Genomic DNA, 24,338 nt, shown 5'->3' with positions numbered 1-24,338 from the left:
AAAACCCAACCATTCTGAGTAGTCACGGAGGCTGGGGTGGGGCTGTGGGGAGATGTGGGGCAACAGGTACAGAGTTATAGTTAGATTGGAAAAATAAGTCCTGGTATTCCCTTACACAGTATGATGACTATAGTTAATAACAATGTATTATATGCTTCAAGACAGCCAGAAAAGAGGATCTTTTCTAAAGCACTGATGAAGGTTTGAGGCGACGGACATGCTAAGGACCCTAATTTGATCATTATAGAATGTATACATGTATTTAACCATCACACTGTAGCCCAGAAACATACAGTTATTATATGTCAATTATAAACAACAACAAAAATCCCCAAACCACCCTGGGGGTCTTTCAGGATACCAAACTGCAGGCATGAAATGCTCTGAGCCCTGGTGGGTGGAAAGCTGGAAGGAGGCGTGATGGAGAAATGCTCATCTTGGGGTCCCTGCCACCGCTCTGCCCAACCTCGAACTTTTGCTCTCATAGCCTCATCAGGCCCTGAACTCGGCCGGGAACAGAAGGCTGGGCCCCAGTGCCTCAGGGGGTGCACCCCAGGTACCTTAAGAGCCCTTTCCACCCAAATCCACAAATATTAAAGCAGCAAAAGTGGGGAGGGGCAAGTCACAGACAGCTGTCACGGCGGCTGGTCTTGCAAGAGGACAGAAATCCCACGAGCTGCCTGGCAGGCGAGTAAGAGCAAGTCAGGAACCGGCCCGGCTTGGCTCCAGATACCACCCAGCTCCTGCTCTCCCCCTATCCTGGGGTCTGCATGCTCTCCGGCTTCGCCTCGGAAGCAGGCCTCTTTAAGAAAGCAAAATCAATTCCCTTTAGAGTTGGGAATTCCCTGCATTGAGAATCCTGGCAAGACGGCAGACAAAGGGGATTGTTGCTGCCCGTGTTACAAAAACACTCCAAATGAATGATTCTCCCCGGGCCGGCAGTTCCCAGTCTTCTTTTCTGTGAGGACGGGTGGGTCCAACAATAGGACAGGAAGTCCCATACAACAGCCAGCCCTGGGGGGTGCTTGTCAGAGGCCGGGCCAGGATCCTGTCCTGTCTCTATCCCTGTTATGTGGCACTGACACTTCCTGCCCCGAATCCCTGGCTCGCTCCTTCTCGGATGCTGGGCAGACGCCCACCCCGAGGCTGGCCTCCCAGAGCCTGCAATGCAAGCCTGCTGAGAAAGAGGCCCCAAGTAGCTGAGAGCAAGCTGCCCACGCCACTCTGGGAAAGGAGGTACTGAGCGAGGTCCCCAGCTCCGGGGTCTCACCCTCTCCCTTCTGGGCGGGGAAGGGATTTACCACTCTGAGCAATGGGAATTCACTGCATTATTATTAATACAACCGACCTCCATTCCTGAGCTGAGATCTGTCTCTTACCAGCTGTGATGGTGAGCACACCTCGGACCTCCTCAAGGCCTCAGTCTGCTCGCTATAAATGGGAATGTAATAGTTTCCTCCAAGAGCTACCGTAAGAGCCTGTTAGAGAGCCGTGTACTAAACAAGCTCTGTAAACTGTAAAACTTTGTCTAGATGCCTCCAGCCCATGTAACGACAGATCAGGTCTCCCCCAAGTTTAGCCTTCAGCAACCGCAGCGCATTCTACATAGGCGCTATGGCTAAACCAGCAGGTGTGGGGCCAGGGACACCACCAGCTTTAAAGAGTGGCTGATAGGTGGCTTTGTCTTTGCTCCCATAGGTAAATGGAATCCAGTTTGTAGAGTTCTCTGAATTCCTCGGTTGTGATAAGGCTAAATTTTGTAGATGTCCCTGTCCAAAATGCGCCTCATTTAACAAGCCCTCTGTGGTGTGGTCTTCCTGATTACCTTCTTTGCTTTTTTTTTTTTTTTGGTGAGATGGGGTATTGCCACCCAGGCTGAGTGCAGTGGTGAGATCCACAGCTCACAGCAGTCTCCAACTCCTGGGCTCAAGAGATTCTCCCACTCAGTCTCCTGAGTAGCTAGGACTACAGGCATGCGCCACCATGCCCAGCTCATTTTTATTTTTATTTTTGTAGAGATGGGGTCTCACTATTTTGCCCAGGCTTGTCTTGAACTCCTAGCCTAAAGTGATCCTACCATCTCGGCCTCCCAAAGTGCTAGGATTACAGGTGTGAAGTAGGCCTCTCATCTTTCTCACACACCTGGCTCCCAGCTACTGTGAGGGCTGAGTTAAGATGGACAGAAGAGCAGGGACTGAGGGAGGGAGGGAGGAATGGACAAGGAGAGAAGACATGCATGTTGAGAAGATATGATTTTTGCTGTTACTAATGTTTTTGGATTGCTTGTTCACTGAACACAACTTGTCTTTTTGGCCTTCACACAGGCTTGTGGTAACGGTGATAATAGCAGCTGCCATGCACGAACACCTTCTTCTCTGCCACATCCTTAACATGTAGCTATACCTTATTCACCCCTCACAAAACATTCTGAAAGTATTTCAAGTCATTTTCTATTTCAAGTGAGGGAAACTGAGACTTGGCAAATCACATAACTTGTCCAAAGTCACACAGCTAGTAAATGGCAGAGCCGGGACCCCATATCATGGCCTTTTAAACTCCAAAGAACCCAACCATTAGTTCTACCACCTATTTCATTAACTTAACAAAATATTTAACTGCCTACTCTACATGCCTGGGACTGTGCTGAGGACACAGCAGGAACAGGGCAGACGGAGGGCGCTTACATTCCGGGGGGGTGGGGAGGGAACAGACATGAGCAAGGTGACTTCAGGTAGTGAAAGGTGCTCTGAAGGAAACAAAAAGAGGGTACAGTGAGGGGGGTTCCTGGCAGTGGAGGGGGAGCTCCCTGTGTGCACCGTAGACTGTGAACAAGTCACTTCCGAGGCTAGTGGATGTGCCAGCCTGGGGAATACACGGAAACAAGTACTTAATTCACCCAACAGCTATTCTTATTTCATTTACTTCCATTTTGGGTAAACAGATGGAAATTTAATGCACAAAAAGTGGGAGCGGAAAAGAGAGAAAAGAGCTTAACATTGCAAATCTTGAAATGGTATTTAAGGAACTCAGAAGTCAGGAGCATAAAGCCAGCACTGCCATCATCTCTATTATTTGATAAGAAAACACTTTCGCAAGCTGAGCAAAAGATTAACGAGCCCACTTCTTCAGCCTGAACACACGGCCTATCTGTGGGCACGTCCTCTTTATGTAAAGTGCTGTCTGAGGGAAACATTCTCCCTGCTGCATCTGGAATGGAACAAAGCGGCGCCTCGATGTGGTACCTCACTCGCGTCAGGGCATTTCCCCTGACGAGGAAGCGGGCACAGTTCAGATCTCCACCTTATGCGGGAGGAAACCAGACTCTGAGAGGTAAGGTGATTTGCTTGGATCATAGAGCCAGAGGACAAGAGCTGGGGTTTGATCCTCATCCCACAGCCACTTGGAGGATGCACTTCTTTCTCCATTGGGAAACCACTGACCTCCAGCTTGACCTTGAAGCATTTGCCTAGATAAACAACAATCAGTGATGACTTAAAAAACCAACTGCTGCTCTGAGTGCAGCGGTTTCTACAATTAATCGATCACAACCAGTTACAGATTTCCTTGTTCCTTCTCCACTCCCACTGTTTCACTTGACTAGCCAAAAGAAAAGAAAAGAAAAGAAAAGAAAAGGAAAAGAGAAGAAAAAAGAGAAGAAAAGAAAAAAAAAGAGAAGAGAAGAAAAAAAAGAAAAGAGAAGAGAAGAAAAAAAAGAAAAAATAGAAGAGAAGAAAAAAGAGAAGAGAAGAAAAGAAAAGAAAAACATATATAATAAAAAATGCTGGGCACTGTGGCTCACACCTATAACACCAGCACTTTGGGAGGCTGACACTGGCAGATCCCTTGACTCCAGGAATTCAAGACCAGTCTGGGTGACATGGCAAAACCCTGTTTCTACAAAAAATAAAGAAATTAGCCAGGCATGGTGGAGTGGGCCTATAGTCCCAGCTACTCAGGAGGCGGAGGTGGGAGGATTGCCTGAGCCCAGGAGGTTGACATTGCAGTAATCTGTGATCACGCCACTGCACCTCAGCCTGGGTGACAGAGTGAGACCCCGTCTCAACAACCACCACCACCCAACTAATTTTTATGTTTTTAAAGTGTAGATTCATTTCTGTTATAAAATTCGTGCTCTGAAACAACAAAAGTCCTTTTGTGACTTTTGCTGCCCATGCCATTTACCTCTCCCAGTCTTCTGTGGCTGTCCTTTAAGGCCCAGTTAAAAATCCCAGGTCTGCTCCGACATGTCCCCCACCTACTCCAGCCTTCTCAGAATCCTCTTAAATGTGCTGCTGCTGCTTACTGTGTACCAGGCACTATGTTAAGTGCCTTACATATATTAACTCAATTGATCCCCACAACACCCCTATGAAGTTGGCACTATTAATCCCCTATTAAGAAGAGACTGGGCTGGGCGCAGGGGCTCATGCCTGTAATCCCATCACTTTGGGAGGCCTAGGAAGGCGGATCACTTGAGGACAGGAGTTCGAGACCAGCCTGGCCAGCATGGCAAAACCCTGTCTCTACTAAAATAACAAAAATTAGCCAGGCATGGTGGCACGTGCCTGTAATCCCGGCTACTCGGGAGGCTGAGGCAGGCGAATCGCTTGAACCTGGGAGGTGGAGGCTGCAGTGAGTCAAGATCCTGCCACTGCACTCCAGCCTGGGTGACTCCCAGGCTGTGTGACTCCCAGAGTGTGACTCCATCCGGCCGCTGCCCCCGCCCACTCCCCTCTCCCAAGAAAAAAAGAAAAAAGAAGAAGAGACTGAGACGCAGAGGGTAAATGACATACCCGAGGCCGCCCAGCTTGTGAGTGGCAGGGCTGGGACTGGAATCCAGGCAGGCTTCAGAGCCTGAGGGCTGACCTCATGTACCATCATGCACCTGAGCTTCCTCCTGCACTGTCCGGTGGGTTTTGCTCATTTGTTTACTTCCATCTTGCTTTTGTCTCCCTCCTCATACTGGAGACTCTTTATCCTTCTCCTAGAGCCCTTCTCCATGGATCCGCAGGAGTCCAGGGAGAAATAGGAGTTAGTAAGTCAAGCACTTAAGACAGTATCTGGGCTGACTCTCCTTTCAGACTCAGCCCGCCTGCACCCGGGTGAAATAAACAGCCATGTTGCTCACACAAAGCCTGTTTCGGGGTCTCTTCACACGGACACGTGAGACATTTGGTGCCGAAGACCCGGGTCAGTGGGACTCCTTTGGGAGACCAGTCCCCTGTCCTCACCCTCACTCCACGAAGAGGTCCACCTACGACCTCGGCCTTGGGTCCTCAGACCAACCAGCCCAAGGAACATCTCACCGATTTTAAATCAGATCTTCTCGGCTTAGCGGCTGAAGACTGACGCTGCCCGATCGCCTCGGAAACCCCCTGGACCATCACGGACGCGGAGCTTTGGGTAACTCTTACAGTGGAGGAAGACAGGAATGTCAGGCCTCTGAGCCCAAACTAAGCCATCATATCCCCAGTGACCTGCACGTGTACATCCAGATGGCCTGAAGCAACTGAAGATCCACAAAAGAAGTGAAAATAGCTTTAACTGATGACATTCCACCACTGTAATTTGTTTCTGCCCCACCTTAACTGATCAATGTGCTTTGTAATCTCCCCCACCCTTAAGAAGGTTCTTTGTCATTCTCCCCACCCTTGAGAATGTACTTTGTGAGATCTAGCCGCTGCCCACAAAACATTGCTCCTAACTCCACCGCCTATCCCCAAACCTATAAGAACTAATGATAATCCACCACCCTTTGCTGACTCTCTTTTCGGACTCAGTCCGCCTGTACCCAGGTGAAATAAACAGCCATGTTGCTCACCAAAAAAAAAAAAAAAAAAAAAAAAGACAATATCTGTAAATGCGTGCTCTAAAATGCTTGCTCTATAATGCTTGCTATAACTAGCAGTAGTGGTAATGCTGGTAGTAGCAGTAATCTTAGTAATTATATTATTATTATTAGTCATAGTGGTAGTGGTTAATTAGTAGTAATATCATCAGTAGTAGTGTTAGTAACTGTATTAGTAGTAGTATTACTGACCCAGATATCACTTGAGAATCACATTTTAGGAAATGTCATGCTACCTCAATAAAAAGATCCTGCTCTGAGTGTCAAACATGCCATCTAATGTGTTTACAGCCATTATAATGAAGAGGAGACACCATTCAATAAGCAGTTTTTATGTGCCTGGCATTGAGCTAAGTGCTTTACTGTATTATCTCATTTAGCCATAGGAGCCATATTACTATCTTCACCATTTTACTGATGAGGAAACTGAGGCCCAGGAAGATGAGTTGACATGGTCATCCTCCTAGAAGGTAGCCAAGATAACATTTCTGGGATGACCCAAGAGGCTCATGGCACCCTCCATCCCTTGGTCACTATCAGAAGCCCCAGGTGGCATGGTGGCATGCATCTATAGTCCCAGCTACTCAGGAGGCTGAGGTGGGAGGATCACTTGCACCCAGGAGTTCAAGGTTGCAATGAGCCATGACTGCACCACTATATTCCAGCCTGGGTGACAGAGTGAGCCAGTCTCTTAAAGAAAAAAAAAACAAAAACCCAGGTATGTGTTTCCAACAAAGTGGCTGGAACCCAGAGCTCTGACACGTTTGCTGGCTCCAGCTCTTTGAAATTCTGTCTAGCCTGATATGGAACAGGGAAGCCAAGAGCTGGGCCGGACACACATTTATCTTCTGCCAGGATCTCACCTGGACAAGAGCTTCAACCTCTGAGCAGGTCTTGGAAGCCCCAGCAAAAAGAGCTCTATGGAAGTTGGAGAGCAAGATTAGTGTCATATTAGCACCCTGGTCTCGTCTCTCCTGAACCTGTCTGGGGGGTGCAGAACTACATATCAGATTTCTCCAGGGCAGACCTTTAAAGGAGCATCAAGCATCTGGACCCTCTGCTGCCCTTATTCTCAGAAGGGTTCAGGCCCCAAGAAGGGAAGTGTGGGAAGGAGGACAAATAAAACCCAGCCAGTCACAAATAGCTGGACCACTGTGGGCAGGACCTTCTCAGCCACAAGCTCAGCCCTGTGTGCCTTGGCCCACAAGGTCCATCCACTTCTGTGCTCCGTCCTGCACCACGGTGCCCGTGTTCCCTTGCTCTGCTCCTCCCCGTCGTCCGTCTCTCCGGGGTACCTTGCATTCTCTAGCCACTTGGACTCTGTCTATGCTGCTACCCTGCCTGATAAAAACCATCGTGTTGATAATCATAAGAACAGCTACTCAGTGTGTCCTAGGCCCTGTTCTAAAAGTATGTAGTGGCCAGGTGCAGTGGCTCACGGCTATAATCCCAGTACTTTGGGAGGCCAAGGCAAAGTGTGTGATGGAGCACACCTGTGGTCCCAGCTACTTGGGAGGCTGAGGTGGGAGGATTGCTTGAGTCCAGGATGTCAAGGAGGCAGTGAGCTGAGATTGTGCCACAGCACTCCAGGCTGGGAGACAGAGTGAGACCCTGTTTCCAAGAAAACCCCAAAAATATGTTAACTCATTGGGTCCTCATACCTTACAGATGATTAAGAGCCTTGAAGAGGTTAAATGAGTGGTTGAAGGTTATGAAAAGTGGCAAAGTAGATCTCAAATGCACACCTTTGAATAGCAGGGCCCTCCTCAGATGGGGCTATTTTGGCTGGCTACAAAGTCACGATACCAGATGTTTCTAGGCCCAACCACAGATCAGAACTCTGGGAAGGGTCCCATATGACTCCTATTTCCGTGTCCTGGATACCAGCAGGCTCCAAATCTTCTGAGTCTGCCTCCCTCCACAGAGGCGGAGACGTGCTGTGCAGGGCTGGGGAGGAGGCAGCAAGGGGCCAGGGCCTGAGGCTTAGCCAGCGGACCTGTGGACCAGCGGCCCTCTGCCATTCCCTCTCTCTCTGCCTGGCCACTCCTCAAGGGTCTGGCTGCTTTGCTGCTGCTCACAGTAGATGCAGTCTGGAGGGATGCCTGGGGGACCGCAAGCCCTCCAGCAGCCCAGGTTCTGATGCGGAGAAATGGTCACCTCCTGTCGACCTCAGGCCCTCTGCACCTCTGACTGCATGTCTCCCTCTGTCTCCTCTGCTTGATGACGCTGCCTTCCAGCAATTCGCTGGCAGCTGGCGGCCCTCCTGCCTTCCTACGTGTCTGCGTAGTCTTTATCCCTACCGCCCCAGACCTCTCATTCCCCAGGAGGGTGATGGCCAAGGAGGTATACCCTCTGCCAAAGATTCTGTTCCAGCTAGCCCATCCCTCTGCCCTCAGGCACAACCAGCAAGGGCCACGTCTAACCAGATGGTTGTCCATTCTCCTCCAGACCTCAGAGGAAGGAGGCTCCCGATCTCCCTGGGCAACCTGGATCCCTGACAGGAGGCTCTTTCACTTTCTGAGCTTGATCTTGGGTGATGACACACCCTGCAGGGCAGCAGCTGTGACTAATTCTGTGTTTTAGACCCTGCCTTGTGCCTGGCTGGTGCCTCGGATGCAAACCTGCCAGCGAGAAAGGCACCCTGGGAGGGTGCAGGGAGGCTCCAGCTGCAGAGCTCTCCCAGGATAACGAGGGGGTGGGGCTGGAGTGGCCCCAGAGAAGGTGGCCCCAAAGGCCAGGGCCCACCCAGCACGCCTCAGAGCTGTAGGATCAGGTCTCGGCAGCCAGCTGGGAAGCCACAGCCTGGCACAGGGAAAGGCAACGGCCTTGAGGAGAGAGACCTCAGGTTTGAATCCTGGCCTCGCCACTTATCAGCCAGGTACTCCACACCCTCTTGTCCTCACTTGTAAAATGGAGGTAATGACAGCACCAAACTTGCTGATGTTATTTGGGCGTAGAAGTAGGTAGAAATGGGCTTTAAAGGAAGGGCGTATGTTGTCTCACTTTGTCCTACTGGATAGAATTACTTAGCCCCATTTTATAGGTGAGGAGCCTGACGCACGGAAGGGCCTGTGTGGCTCTGAGCCCAGGCCTCTGCCCCAAAGCCTGTACTGTTTCTTGATGCCCCAGGCTCACTGCAGCAGTGGAAGAAAGGAGGTTAGAGGCTTCTCATTCGCTGCAAAGCTGCCCGCTCGCCACTCTGAGTTCCTGCTGCTGCTGCCCGCTCGCCACTCTGAGTTCCTGCTGCTTCTGCCCCCTCTCCTGCTGTCTCTCCTCCCAGACCAGAGCAGAGAGCTCTGGGGAGGCAGCCTCTTACGGAAAGATATGAAGTCCCCACCGAACACTGCAGAAGCAGCAGGTGGCTTAGCAGGGAACACCACAGTGAGCTCCACACAAAAGAGATGAACACATATCCCTTCCCTTTGTCGGCATGGATGCGGTCAGACATAGCCCCTAATTGAAGGAATCAGGGTACCTTTCTTTAAAGCAGAAATATGAGTACAGACTTGAGTGGTTCCATCAATGCTGTCATGCTGCCAAACCCATGTCACCAAACTGAGCTCCTTCTCCCATGTGTGTAAGGCAGTAGAGGAGGTTACTTAATCCCAAACAAACCCAGGGAGCCACCAATCCCCAAACAGACAGCCTCTACAGCCAGACAACCATGGCCACACTGAAATCAGGGGCTCCGTCCAATTCTGGTTGGGTGAACTCAGTCCCCCAGGCTTCCAGGTGGGACAGAGGATGGGGCTTTAAGAGGATGAAGTAGAGTAAGAGACAGAGATAGACAGAGAGTGCACATCCCCAAACTCACAAAAGCAAAGCTCTGTCACTCTGGAACCCTAGCAAACTCCAGCTACTATTTGCATCAGGAGAGGTTTTCCCCAGAGCTCTGGTGAGGGTATCAGGGTGCTGGGGCCTTGATGGGACATTGGCCCAGCCCAGCCTGCAGTAATGCTGTGAGCTCAGTGCTCCCAGGAAGGATCCCCACAGCCTCCAGGGCCTTCCCTGTCAGTGAGCCAGAGGGCAGCAGATCTGCTCAGCGACAGGAGTCAGGCCACCGGCGAGCCGTCGGGCTGTCGGCTCCCCCAGGTATTTTTAGGGTGTCCTCCTTTCCGTGTCAAAACTTAAAAAATTTTGGTTCCTTTTTTTTTCTAATGGGGGTTCCAATTCCCCATGTGTCTGATATTCATTTGAAATGATTCATGGAAAAATATCTTTGCTACCAATTTATTTGTGCTACAGATAGTGTGGTTTTTAAATAAGTGGTTATCTAAACACATGCACGTATGTCTGTTACCATGCAAGCTCAGCTGTTATAACCACATAGAGCTGTGCAACTCAGATCACGAAGAAACCCGGATTCTGTGTGTTAGAGTACTGGGGGCTGGGAACCCTCCTGGGGGAAAGCCACAGCACATGACAAAGATGCCCAAGGGAGCGGGGGAAAGTGCCAGCAGAGGAATGCCTGCCCCTGGGCCTATAGCCATGACAGCCTGAGGGCCCAGCAGTCGGGGCAACAGGCCTGAAGAAGCTCCTGTCCTCTCCTCCCAGTCACCTCTGCATGGGTGGCCCGGCCTCAGCCCAGCACCTTACCAAACAGCAAGCAAGCCTCCTACCTCCTCCTTCCCAGATGTCTTCCTGCCCTTTCCCTTCCCCGCTGACTCCTTCAACCACAGCACTTTTCCGCAAAGCAGGAACAGCTGGGGCTTAGGGCCTGTGCTTTGGCCCCAGCTCAAGCCAAAGGCGTCTTTCAGGATGCCCAGGGCTCCACCTGCAGCCGCCTTTCTGTGTCAGGCCCAGGGTGGCCCTCCTCAGACTTGCATTCGCCCTCCAGCTCCCAGAGAAATACAACAATGATGACATAAGGATACTAGTACTGATAACAGCAATGGTACTATTTACTGGGGTCCTACTATGCATGTACTGGGCCACTGCTGTTTTACATTCCTCTTAGGGACAGGAGATAGTGTAGTGGTTATGAGGAGCACAGCCTGTGTGGTGGGGCCAGTGAGTCTCTCCGTGCCTCCACTTTCTCATGTGTAAAGGGGCTTGAAGAGCACCTCTTTCTTGGTAGTGTGTGGATTAAGTGAGCATCCGCCTGCAAAGTGCTCAGCCCAGTGCCTAGCACATAGTAAACACTCAGTGAATCCACCTTAGTGCCTTTGTTTTCTGGGGCACTGAGGAAGCAGACTGGGCTGTGGAGCCAGCTGTGGACCATAGAGCTGATGAGACTCCACGCCCCCAAAAGACAGCGGGCAGCTGGGCAAGGGGACTGCAGAGCCTCCAGGACTTCCAATATTGAGGTCTCAGATTGTCTCCCTCCAGGTGGGGCACCAAGTCCCATGGGCTCTGCCTTTCCTGGGCCTGACTGTGTGGTGAAATGTGTGCAGATGGGCTTCCCAAACCAAGGGCAAGCCTTTCCCACTTCCTGGACCCTCAAACACAACTCTTGAGCCCACGGACAGACCGTACCTTAAGTGGCCATGCAGTGGCCTCCATGTGAGGCTCATGCCAGCACATACAACGTTTGGGGTAAGTTATAAAAAAGCATATTTTCCAGGTAGAAAATTTCAAAAAGGCAGTCCTCGGAGAAAACTAATTAGAAAAAGGTATCCTGTCCTCAGGCTGACATGGCCCCACGTGCATCCCCTACTCATGTTCCTCACTGGGTTCCGTTGTGCAGTACACAACCTGCACATCTGTTCTTTGCAGCCCTGCTCCCAGCTAGGAAAGTGTTGGGACCCTCTAGTGAAAGTACCTGACTAGGAGCCCACAGGCGTGGGTCCAGGGGCTATCCAACCACTAACCTGCTGGAGATCAGAGAGCTGCCAGGGTCACGATGGTCTCTTCTGTTAAACAAATGGATGAGGGCAAAACACACCCAAGACCCCTCATAACCATGATGCCAACAATGATCATTTGATCACTTTTGGATGGGATAACCCCATGAAAAGAGGTGACAGCTACCAATGGCCAAGGGCCAGTTCCCACCCAGCCCCCATCCTACATGCTTTTTCTCAGAGTACTAACCTTTCTAGGTGGGTGTGACTATCTAATTTTATAACAAGGCAGCTGAATTTCGGAGAGCCCAGTGAGCTCGCACCAGACTGGGCACAGAGGCTGAAGCACAGGTTCCAAGCCTCAGTGGCCCCATGCTGCATCAGCTCAGGGGAAAAAAAAAAATCCCACTGCACACCAGTGCAGGCCTTCATCCATCGGAATTCGTGGGCCACCTCCTCACAGGCACAGCATAGCTCCAGGGCCCCTTTCTCGCCCTGTCGGTCAGTCGTCAGTCAGTCGGTCGATGCACGTTTGGGCGCACGTCCCACCAGGTGCTCAGCCCAAGGAGGATCCCTACCGTTCATTGTTCAGGGTCATTCTCGGGGGGTCCAGGTTGGGGTTCTCCATGGACTCCATCTGTGGACACCGCAGGAAGTAGTAGAGCGTGTGGAGGGCGTCGGGGGACCAAGTGATGGGCTGTGGCGGCTGGCGGGCCTGGCGGGCGGGGCTGGCGCCCGGGCACAGGGGGTGGCGCCCCTGCATGTGGTGCATGGCACGGGAGACCAAGTCACCTGGTAGGGGGCAGGGAGGGCAGAGGGGAGGAAGAGAAAAAAGAAGACAAAGTCTGAGTTTACAGCCCGCATTCTTCCAAGGATGCTCCTGGCTGAAGCTCCCTTGCCTTAGTGCGCAATTACTGTTTGCCCTGCAGCCAACAGGTGGAGGTGAAAACTGTCACCCAGATGCACAATAGCAATTTCATTTCCCTTTCATTTCACTCTTGCTGAATTAAATACTTGGCAGGGCCTGTCTCCTCCAGAACTTAGGGTAATGTGGTTTCTTTTTCAACATCTCCACTCTCTCCGCCACCCCCATGGGCCTCTCCCCAGATCTTTGACCGAGGGAATCTCTCTGGGTCTCTTTTCCCAGCCTCTACCAGCCAGGGCCAGGCTCTGTGGCAATTCTCCTGTGCACTGTCTTGTACAAAACCCAAAGTATTTCAGCAGAGAAGGTCCCTCTGACTCAGCACCAAATACAACCACCATCATCACCTGTTGAGGACTCATTATGTACAAAGTATGCAATTCCCCAGAAATATGATTTAATTTGATCCTTACAGTGCTAGCAGGTATTATTTCCATTTTACAGATGAAGAACTTGAGGCTTATGGCCGGGCACAGTGTCTCACGCCTGTAATCCCAGCACTTTGGGAGGCCAAGGTGGTCGGATCACTTGAGGTCAGGAGTTCGAGACCAGCCTGGCCAACATAGTGAAACCCTGTTTCTACTTAAAATACAAAAAATAGTCAGGCGTAGTGGCAGGCACCTGTAGCCCCAGCTATTCAGGAGGCTGAGGCAGGAGAATCGCTTTAACCCAGGAGGCGGAGGTGACAGTGAGCAGAGATCGTGCCACTGCACTCCAGTCTGGGTGACAGAGTGAGACTTCATCTCAAAAAAAAAAAAAAAAAAAAAACAGGGAACTTAAGGCTTATCTGATAAACATTTCCTGACCCCATGTATTCATTCTCCTGGCCACAGGGACACCTCAGAGCCCGCAGGTTGAGTTAACTAGCCATGGCTGTATGGCTAGAAAATGGTAGCATCTAGACTTGAATTCAGGTCTGTTCGACTCCAAAGTCTACGGACTTCACTATGAGCTGGGCTGCAGCCTGCCCTGCTAGAGTCCGTGGGATCCTTAGGTCCCCATATCCTGTCGTGTGTTTCTACCCAACTCAAGTATTTTCAATATCTCACCAGTCCCAGACAGGAAACGGCTCAACATTGTGTGAGGCCACAATGCTGAGAAAGGATGGGCTGAAGGAGCCCCGGCACCTGCAGGCACCTCCGCTCTAAGAAAAGCGGCTCCTTCGGGGTCAGCTTCAGCCTCACCCCTGGTGATTCCTTAGAGAGAGCCCCTCCACGGGTGGGCACAGCTCACCCTAAGGTGGAAGAAGTGAACAGGTTTTAATTTGGCCAGTGAAGTGTCATGAAATGCATGGCAGAACCAGTTCATTCATGTATTCAATTAACCTTCATGCTGTTTCTGGGAATCTGCTGTTCTGTTCCGTTGTGTCCCAGGGCCCTGCACGGGGTCTGTTACGTACTAGGTGCTCAGCAAATATTTGGAGAATGAAGAATTAACCTTATGCATTCATTTCTTTTTAAAATACAACTTCTGCCAAGGCTTGATTTGAGCTCATTAGCTGCTAAATTCTCCCTTGACAGCCGTGGTGATGGTGTTTGGCTTCCAGGCAGGGACAAATGACACCCCTGGAGTTTGAGATCTCCACCAGGAAAGTCTTCTTTGTCATCCTCCACCACCATCCCTGGTTCCTCACTCCTCCCTGCTCTTGACTGCTCATCCCTACAGTTGCAGTTCAGCTGCCTGGGTGCTCCTGACAAACCCTAGGGCCAAGAGGGCAGTGAGTTGCGGACACCTGGTTTCCATCCCTGTGACCCTGATTTCATTGGTCTGCCGCTGGACCTGGGTATCTCTAGTTTGTAGATGTTCCCTCAGTGATTCTAATGTCCACTCAGGTTTGAAAATCACCAGGTGAACTGTTAGCTTGATTCAAGTCAGACACAGGTGGCCTCAAATCAGGGCCTGTTACTGTTCATTCCAGCCCATATTCCCTTAGGCCTGAGAACTCAGGGAGGTTCCCCTGGAGGTCAGCTTCAGCCCTACCCCTGGTGATTCCTTACAGAGAAAGAGAAATTCCTTCCTTAGTTATCAGAACCTCAGTTTCCTCATCTGTAAAATGGAAACAATAATATCTACCCTACCGATTTTGAGGGTTCAAAGAAACAATAAATGTAAAGCACTTAACATCATGCTTGGCACAGAGTAAGTACTTGGTAGGGCTGAACATAGCACTGCTATGATTAATGTCTTATTATGATTCTTCCTCTATCCTACAGGCCGCTTCCTGTTCACTCTTCCTTCCAGGACCACTGCCTGCCGTCAAACTCTGCCCCACATTTGCCAGGACAGGAGGAGTCTGCGCCCTGAAATGCCAGATCCCAACCCTGCCCTTGGGCTCCATGGGTGGTTGAAACTGGCATCACAACCACCAGCCAACCCACCTCACAGCAGCCAGTTGTACAGCTACGTTGACTGCTAATAAGTTGAAACCTGGCTCCCGTTTCTCCAGGTCTAAATGTCATAACTTTTGGCAGAACCACAGGACCACAAGGAGGAGAAATCAAAGAGTCTGTGATAGCATCAAAGAGAAACCTTGTTGAAATATCATTTCACAGGCTCGACAAGGTAGAAGTCATTATCTTTAATTAGTTTTATTGTTGTTTTATTGTTATTGGTGGAGGACCCTTTGGCAGTGTACTTCCTGCTTCATGTAGACAAGAAAATCAAGAAAGAAATGGAATCTCCCATCCAAACAGAAGGAGATAACCCAAAAGTTCAGAAAACCATGAAGGCAGCTGGAGATGGAGGTCACCGGCTTCTTCGATCCAAGCCCTGCTGTGGCCAGTTTCTCTCAGACCAGAAAGACAAATGGCTGCAGAGAACTCTGACCACGACGTCTAAAAACTGACACTGCGTGGCAACCCATTTATGGGCAAAGAAAGCAGCTTGCTTTGAACCTTCTCCTAGGGTGACTTTTGCTTCCTGCCACTTTATATTTTCTAGGCTTTGTGACAGACATGAAAAGATAGACAAAATTTCCTTCAACTTTTTCAGCCACCCTGTAAGGGAGGGTCTTTCTACTCTACAGACAAGGAAGCAAGCTTGCAGGAGTGAAATGACCTGTCCCGGTGCCATAACTAGTCAGTCAGTCAGCCAGGACTTGCACTGGGGTCCCTGCTTCCCAAACGCATGCTCTTGACCATCGCACGGCTGCTACTAAAAGTGTGGTCTGTGAACCGGGACAGGTCCCCAAACTTACTGGTTTGCAGCAAGTTAATTTCAGAAGTGAAGAGTGAATTTTTAAAAACTTACATAGAAATTTGACAGTAATTTTATGTATAGCTAATAAAATAATTTTAAAAATTGGGCTTGCATTTCACCTATCTTATTTCCTTGTTCTAGACATTTATTTTGATTGTACATTATAAAGGTTTCATTCTGCAGCACAGTGTGGGGAATACAATCTCTGGTCCTTCACCATGGCTAGTGTGAGAAGGCCTGATCCAGGCTGGGCTGGTCTCTTGGTTTAAGCACGGTGAGGACTCAGAGCTTCCTCTGAAACTTCCTTGTACTTGAGGATCAGTTGATCCTACACTCAATGAAACCTTAGTCTGAAGCCCAGAAACACCCCCCAGGCAAGGAAAAACAAGTCCTCCCCCACTTGTTAACCATGAAAGACTTGATTAGAGGTGCTAGGTTTCACTCTGGTCCTTCCACCTCTCATTATGAGCCATCAAATAAAAACAGCGGGAGACAGTCTGGAATTCAACACCGTCTTCAAAATAAGGCCTAGAACATCTGGCTCCCTTCAAAAAGAAGTGTTTTGTTTTATTTTGTAGTCTCTCCCTTTAAAATTTTTGTGGGTAGAGAGGGACAGAGCAAAAGCACAAGTCCCAAAACTCCCTGTGAAGCTGGATCTCATACAAGAGTGAAACTTCTCACCCTATCTGGCAGGCTGATGTTGGCGAGGCTCAGGGAGTTAATGCATGTAAACCCGGGGAACACTCTGAGGTCCAAGGGGTTCAGTGCCAAGTATCACTAGCCTCATTAAGTTCTTTAGTCTCAGGGAGAAAAATTGCAATATCGGCCTCCACCTCTGTCTCCTCCCTCCTCCACAGCAGGTTAGCAAAAGCCCTGGTTTCAGAGGGAGGAACAGGGCAACCTGGCACATGACACAGCCTGTTCTCCGGTCTGTGAAAAGATGCTGTGAGGAGGTTTCTTCCCTTGGCCCTGAGGAGTGGCTGGGCCAGGATGTGGACCAATCCTAGGCGAGTTTTAGGAGAAAACATTTGGTGGGATAGACTTCATTCCTCCTAACACATGTACATGCATACTCAGGAACTGTTCTCTGTACCAGGTACTGTCCTAAGCAATGAGGATACAGCCGTGGACAAAGGGGATAACGTTTCCAATCTCATGAAGCCGACTCTTCTAGTCAGAGGAGAGAGATGATAAACTATTCGTAAGTAAATATATAGTACATGTCAGGTGGTGATCAGTGCTTTAATAAAGTCAAAGCCACAAGAGGGAAGACAGTGGAATGACAGCGTGGTACTCATAGAAGGCCTGAATGAGAAGGTGCCATTTGGGCAGAGGCTTGGAAATGTGAAGGACCAATGTATTTGGGTATCACAAGGGGAAAGTGTTGCAGGCAGAGGGAAAGCCAGTGTGAAGGCTCTGGAGTGGGAGGGTCCTTAGCCAGGCGGCCAGGCAGCTGGAGTGCAGTCCACAGAGAAGAGGATGAAGCGATGAAGTCAGATCATATATGGATCCTGGGCCAGAGTGAGGATTTTGGATTTTACCGAGTGAGCCGGGAAGCCATTGTCGGGGGATAGAGGGAATAGATATTGAGCAGATGAGTGACACAACCCAATTTAAGCTTTAAATGGGCAGCTTGGGGCTGGGTGCGATGGCTCATGCCTATAATCCTAGCACTTTGGGAGGCCAAAGCGGGAGAATCACTTGAGGTGAGGAGTTCGAGACCAAGCTGGCCAACGTGGTGAAACCCTGTCTCTACTAAAAATACAAAAATTAGCTGGGCGTGGTGGTGCACACCTATAATCCCGGCTACTAGGGAGGTAGAGGCAGGAGAATCTCTTGAACCTGGAGGCGAAGGTTGCAGTGAGCCAAGATTGCGCCACCACACTCCAGCCTGGGTGACAGAGCGAGACTCCATCTCAAAAACAAAACAAAACAAAATAAATGGTCAGCTTGGGCGTGGTTGGTAGCAGTGGAGTTGGTGAAAGGGGCAAACTAAAACTCAGGATCATTGTAAATGGTAGAGCCAACAGGTCTTGGTCCCTTGGCTGACGGTAATGGCAGAATGATGTCAAGCCCTTCCCTGGGGGAGGCCTCTGAATGCTCCTCCCTTAGGCTGGGCTGGGGTTGTAATGGGCATAGGGCCACCATGAGAAGAGGAAAAGGATCAGCCCCAATCTTGATCTCAGCTGCCCCAAGGAGCCGGTGGCTGGGCTGCTAGTCTTATCTGGGGGCCAACCGCCCTAGACACGTCGAGTCAAGCCCCCAGCTCTGATCCGTGTGACATGGAGAAAATCACTTTTCGTCTCTAAGCCTCAGTTCTCTCATCAGGACATACCTTGCTGACTTGTTCTGAGGAACAAACGAGACAAAGTGAAGATGGCGCTTCACAATGGTGCCTTGCACACAGAAGGCGCTCACTTAATGTTCAAGTGTAAAGTAAAACCAAGGTGCTCTCCAGTGGACTAGGGGCTGTGTCCCTTACTGTTTGCAAGGCACGAGAACTCACCAAAGCATGACTGTCCAAGGGCCCAAGACAGCCCATTGTCCAGGAGACACTTCTCAGGGATGGAGATGAGAAGAACCCATACACCAGAACCCACTTCCTGTGGGGTCCCTCAGGGGACCCAGGCAACAACATCCGGGCCCTGCCTACTGTAATGTCACCAGGAGACAGGGAGTCAGAAATCCTGCTTTCTCTCCCAGCCCTACTGCAGCTCTGCTCTGTGACCTTGAACCAGGCACCTTCACTTCCTGTCTGGGGAGGAGGCAGAAGAATGCAGGGAAGGAGAAAGCCGCGTCCTGAAGAAACAGAGGTTTGCCGTTGCCGTTGATTGTGCAGGGGTCAGAAGATTCGAGGGAATCACAAATGGAGAAGGCCGGAGCAGAGGGAAACTCCAGGTGTGCCCATGCTGTGTGCCGTGACCCCTGCTGTGTCACTGCCCTCCGCTGGGTGATCTCAACAGAGCGAGGGGGAATGAAGGCAGCAGAGGATGTAGTCAGATTTCTCAAATCAAATGGGTAATGAGAGGGGGAGCTCAGGAGCCGGCACGGATTTCACTTCTCCTAACACCCTGGAAGCAGCTGTCAACGGTAAAGAGCCACATCAAGTTCCAAGTGTGTGCCATAGAGCCCTGAGTCCTGGGAGACACCACCCGGCCACACCTGCCTTCAGCCAGAGGCGCTCTGCTGTTATCTTCCTTTTATTATACTGAGGCTTTGAGGGTGCTTTCTTTCGAGAAAAAGCACCAGCTGTGAATTCAGAGCCTGTGGGGCCAGGCAGGTGAAATTAATGAAACAGCCCCCCCACCCATCCCGGGTGAAACCCAGGTCTGTGGCAAAGTGGGGAACACATGCCACCCACTTTGCTGCTACTTAGCTCCTGTGGGTCACTGCTATGCAGGAATGGGGTGCCATGTTGCTAGATCCTTTGTTTTTTAAAGAGAAACCAGAAATCCAGATTTGTGTATTTGCAACCTCTGGCCTAGAAAGATCTAGCTTTCAGGGAAGGCAAGGCGCTTGGAGGAGGAGGAGGAGGCCAGAGCCTAGAAGGCAAGCTCTCCCTGCGTTCCCCCAACCCTGGGGCCTCACTGTTGCTCTACCATCCAGCTAGACACTGAGGCGACACTTACTCAGCTCTGAGATGCTGCCCACGCAGGTGGCCAGGAGGGACTGCTCCAGGGTCCGGAGCTCCAGCTGGGCATAGGCGTCGGCTCGCTCGTCATGGCCCAGGGACCCGCCGTTGTAGGGGCTGAAGTACGCGGGGAGGGAGAGGACACCTATGGGGAAAGAAGGCAGACAGGTCACACTTAGGAAGGAGGGGAAGCTCAGTGGGCCCCAGCCTGCTGCGGGCAGGGCTCAGCCCTGCTCCCCTGCTCTTGACAGAGAGGTTCAGCAGGCAAAATCTCTCTGAGCCTTGAGGAATTGGGAATGTTGACTGTGGACGGTGCTATCGGGGCCAGAATGAGAAGTAGCTCATTCGTAGCTGTGGTTATAAGCATGTGGAGACCATCCTTTCTTGGAGGTACCCAAGAAACTGGCCTGCTTGGGCTCCTGGATCACACAAGCGTTCATTCACTCACTCGCTGAATATTTACAGAGTGCCCGACTCAGCCCAGGTATTGTGCTACACTTAGGGTTCTGGGGTGACAAAGAGACCTGGCTTTGTTTTCATGCAGCTCAGGGATGGCCGAGTCAGATGTAAATGCCCATCCTGACTTCCTGAAGGGCAGTGCCGCCCTGAGTCCTCTCCTTTCCCCATGCTGGGAGCAACCATTTGAAAGGGATGCTGCCTTCTCCACTTCAAGAAGGGGATGTGTCCTAGCCACGGGCCAAGTCCAATTAATGTTTTTCATTAACACTTCAACAGCAGTGGAGCAGAACTGTCAGAATCAATCCCAGAGGGTGACAGCCTGTAAATTTCTCCAACTCACTATGCGGCTTCTTAGAAAGCACCAGAAAAGCGAAATCAGACTGGTTTAAAATTACATGTTGGCTCTTAAGAGCATGTGGCCACAGAGATTCTAGTTGCAGTCAGAACCTAGACAGGGATTCCCAACTTTTGGTAACCACTGTTTCTTTGATGGGCAGATCTTCTTTTTCCAACACTTACCCACAAACCCTTTTTCTTTTTTAAAGAAAAATGTCCACAGGAATTTAATCATTTTTGGATAAAATCTCTGAAAATTCCTTGAGATAACAGGAGAGCACCGGGGTGTGGCCAAGTCTGGGTTAGAAGTCCCTAAACACGTGTGATGTAACAAGGACAACAGCAGCAACAGGTACAGCAGACAGGGCTCTGGAGCCGAAGTTGAGGTTCGTAGTTCTGGCTATCACTTAACCAGTGGTGTGATCTTGGTCAGGTTACTTAGACTCTTCATCAGTTCATCATCTGTTAACTAGAGATAACTAGAGTACCTAGCTCACAGGGCTGCCATGAGGATTAACTGAGTAACTGGGGGTCAATGCTTGGACCAATGCCTGGCTCAGAGTACGTGCTCTACCAAGTGCTGTTGCTATTATTTTTACTTTGTGCTGGGAACATAGGCTTCATTTACATTATCTCATTTATTCTTTCAACAACCCTATAAGGGCCAGGTGTGGTGGCTCACGCATGTAATCCCAGCACTTTGGGAGGCTGAGGTGGGTGAATCACTTGAGGTCAGGGGTTTGAGACCAGCCTGGCCAACATGAAGAAACCCTGTCTCTACTAAAAATACAAAAATTAGCCAGGTGTGGTGGCAGGCTCCTGTAATCCCAGCTATTCGGGAGGCTGAGGCAGGAACATCGCTAGAACCTGGGAGGCAGAGTTTGCAGTGAGCCAAGATCACACCATTGTACTCCAGCCTGGCAACAGAGTGAGACTGTGTCTCAAAACAAAAAACCAAAAACAAAAAACCCTATGAGATGGGTACTACTGGCTTCCATTTGAGATATTGGGCTATTGCCATTCAGAGACGTTGAATAATTGCTCAGGTAAGCAGTAGAGCTAGGATTCAAATCTGGGATGGACTGGCTCTACAATGCATATACCTAACTCCCGTGTGAGCTCAGAGTCCAGTGAACACACCACTACAACTCACTCATGGCTGTCCTTATGTGTGGCTGGTGCATATGACAATATGGCTGTATTATTACTGCCCTTTTCACTCATGGACAGCCTCATGCTGAACCCCACGTGTTTCTCTTTCTTGAGCAAATGCACACAGCGGTCTTCCTCCAGCCCAGGGCCTCAGTGTGTTCTCTGACCGTTCTGCAGGTTCAGCTGATGGTCAGTCCTGCCCTCCTAGCTCGACCTTCCCCCGACCCAGCCTCCCCACTCTCCTCCTGGCTGATGTGGTGGAGACTCCCTCTCCATCTCCCTTTGCCTCTCCTGGATGGCAGCGACCCCTCTCATCACATCCAGCGCTGACTTAGCAAAGCACTGCTTCAAAGCACTTCCTCCAAGCTTTGTTTCTGTTGGAGGAGGAGGAAGAGTTCGTGATTGGGCTCTTCCCCACAGCCCCCTGCCAGGGCCCCAGGCCCTAAAGCAGAAACTCTCGCTGACAGCTGAGTAACCAAACACATTGGGGAGAGCTGGCCATAAGCATTAAAACAAGTAAAACAGAAGGGAAAACCACCCCAACTACAGGCCGAAACCCACCCTGCCGAACAGCTGGGAGAGCCCAGTGCAGGCCTGACTCCTCCTCCTTTCTCTATTATTAATCTACAGAAACAACACTGGAGACATGTGGATCAAATTTACAGAGCTTAGGGTAAGGGAATAGGAAATTCAGCTGATTTGTCAAAGGATTCCCAGAGAGAAATATTATGTCAATGGAGCTAGTAACAGGAGCTTGCAGCTCCATTAATAGTAGTTCCCATTTTCCCAGTCATCACCCACCCAAAGAGGCCTTCACTTAATACCGTGGCAAAAGTAATTAGGAACCTATTATTAATAATAGTAATTGATAGCATCGCAGTTTTTGCCTAGTACCTTTTGCTTTTAAATGCCTTTTTCATAGAGCAATTTGTTCTTCCAGCAAGGGAGGAAGGACAGTTATGATCAGTAACAACCACAGCTGACTTCTATTGAGGGCTTACTATGTGCCAGGCACTTACATGCATTATCTCATTTAACACCCCAGAACCGCAGGAGGTACGATTTCCACCCATCTGACAGCTGAGGAAACTGAGGCCTGAAAAAGTTGAGTGGCTTGTCCAAGGTCACTGAGGGTCAGAAACGGAACGGGGACTAGAGTTGCAATCTCTTCATTCTCAAGCTGCTGAAATAAATGACATTCTAACTTTGCTCACCTTGTCCTTTCTCGAGCTAGGCAGTGACCAGGACACTGGAGAGGAAAGGGGTTTTGTCTGGGCCTGAGGTTTAAGAGGAGGAAATTCAAAGTAAGACCCAGAAATAGGACTTTCCCTTTCATGGGTCTCCAGACACCTCCTGCCAAGGGTCCCTAGAGGCCTCCCATGAAACTCGACAGACAAAAAGCTGTTGGACTCCCTCTGATCTTCGCAGGATGCAGTTCCACAGCTTGTCTTCCAAATCCGCTCGGTAAGAAAGTCTTCTCTACATCAATTCTAAATTCTCTCTCCCACATCAGCTCATTCCTCCGCACTTCTCATCAGAGATGGAAAATATTTTCTTTACGTTCTTTTAACACCTCGATGTCTTCCTTTCCCCACACAAATTCCCAGCTCTAGGATAACGGGCTCAGGGCAAGATCATTCTAGGGAAAAGGAGTTTAAAAAAAAAAAAAAGGAAAGGGCATCTATTTTTTTCTATTTAGTAAAACCCTTAGAAAAAAATTCTTCCTTTCTGTCATGATGGAGAAGAAAGCGTGCGGAAACGTTTCCCTTTATTCCTTTATTAGAGGGAATAGGGACAATCGCTTTGGAAGCGTAAAAGCCATGGAGGGACCCGGAGGGACCCACAGGCACCACCCTGTGCTCATGGCCGTGAGTGAATCTCGGAGTGTGAAGCAGTGAGCATGACTGAGTGATCCTTTGCCTCCCTCTTCTAAAACAGCAGCATTTCTGCTCAGTGTTCCACTCCAATGGGCTGCGGACTGTCTGAAGCCTCGATGTTTCTCAATCTCTACACAGAGCCCTAATCTTCCATCGCTCAATTTTTCTCTTTCTGGTTGCCCAACTCTTGAATCTCAGACTCATTATCTTGTTCCTCAAGCCTCCACCTCCTCTTCCAACACTCTGAGTACAGCACCGTGGCCACCCGGTTTCCCAAGGAGAGACCTGTGAGTCACCCTAATCAGCTCTCTCCCTTCTCATCCACTTCTCATCAACCACAAGCCTTGCTGCTTTTACCACCAACATATCTCAAAAACCCTCCACTGCCACTACCCCAGTCAGGCCCCCATCTTCCCCTGCCCCCCAGCCATCCCCTGCCTCCAGGCTTACCTCACCCCTTACTCTGGTCACCTTGCTCTGGCTCTGTACTCTTCAATGACTCCCTGTCAGCCTCACGAAGAAGTCCAAACTCTTTTGCATATGTAATTATCCTTTAAGAACAGTTAGCATCCTGGCTGGGCGTGGTGGCTCAGGCCTATAATCCCAGCACTTTGGGAGGCAGAGACATGTGAATCACTTGAGGCCAGGAGTTTGAGACCTGCCTGGCCATCAAGATGAAACACCATCTCTACTAAAAATACAAAAATTAGCCAGGCATGGTGGTGCACACCTGTAATTCCATCTACTCAGGAGGCTGAGGTGAGGGAGAATTGCTTGAGGTGAGGGAGAATTGCTTGAACCTGGTGGAGGTTACAGTGATGAGAACGTGCCACTGCAGGCCAGCCTGGGCAACAGAGTGAGCTTCTGTCTCCAAAAAAACCCCTTTTTTTTTCCCCCCAAAGAAAGAGAATAGATAATGTCCTTCTCTGCTTTTTGAAATTTAGGGAGGAGAGTAATTCTGCCAGTAAACTGGAAAATTTCCCAGCACCTCCCAGGATATCAGCAGAGTTAGGAACCCTGTGCACACCTGATCCTCGCTTCTCTAAGCTACTTTTCACTCTGCTCTGCTCTAGCCCAGAAGGGTAGGGGTAGGGGGAGGGGTAGGGGGAGGGGTGGAGGTAGGGGTAGGGGG

At 50.1% G+C, this 24,338-nt stretch overlaps 1 protein-coding gene across 1 annotated transcript in view; it reads right to left on the bottom strand.

The window, feature by feature from the left end:
• Positions 1-24,338, bottom strand: part of ABTB2 (ankyrin repeat and BTB domain containing 2) — a 209,183-nt gene that overhangs the window by 35,144 nt on the left and 149,701 nt on the right. Inside the window, exons 2-3 of the mRNA XM_025357293.1 lie at positions 19,381-19,527; positions 12,210-12,423 (exon numbers count right to left, since the gene is read on the bottom strand). Coding sequence (XP_025213078.1) covers positions 12,210-12,423; positions 19,381-19,527 — 361 coding nt within the window. The remainder of the gene's footprint in view (positions 1-12,209; positions 12,424-19,380; positions 19,528-24,338) is intronic.

The sequence above is a fragment of the Theropithecus gelada genome, chromosome 14, assembly GCF_003255815.1.
Source record: "Theropithecus gelada isolate Dixy chromosome 14, Tgel_1.0, whole genome shotgun sequence".
Lineage (NCBI taxonomy): Eukaryota > Metazoa > Chordata > Mammalia > Primates > Cercopithecidae > Theropithecus > Theropithecus gelada.
This window is presented reverse-complemented; position numbering and strand designations above follow the sequence as displayed.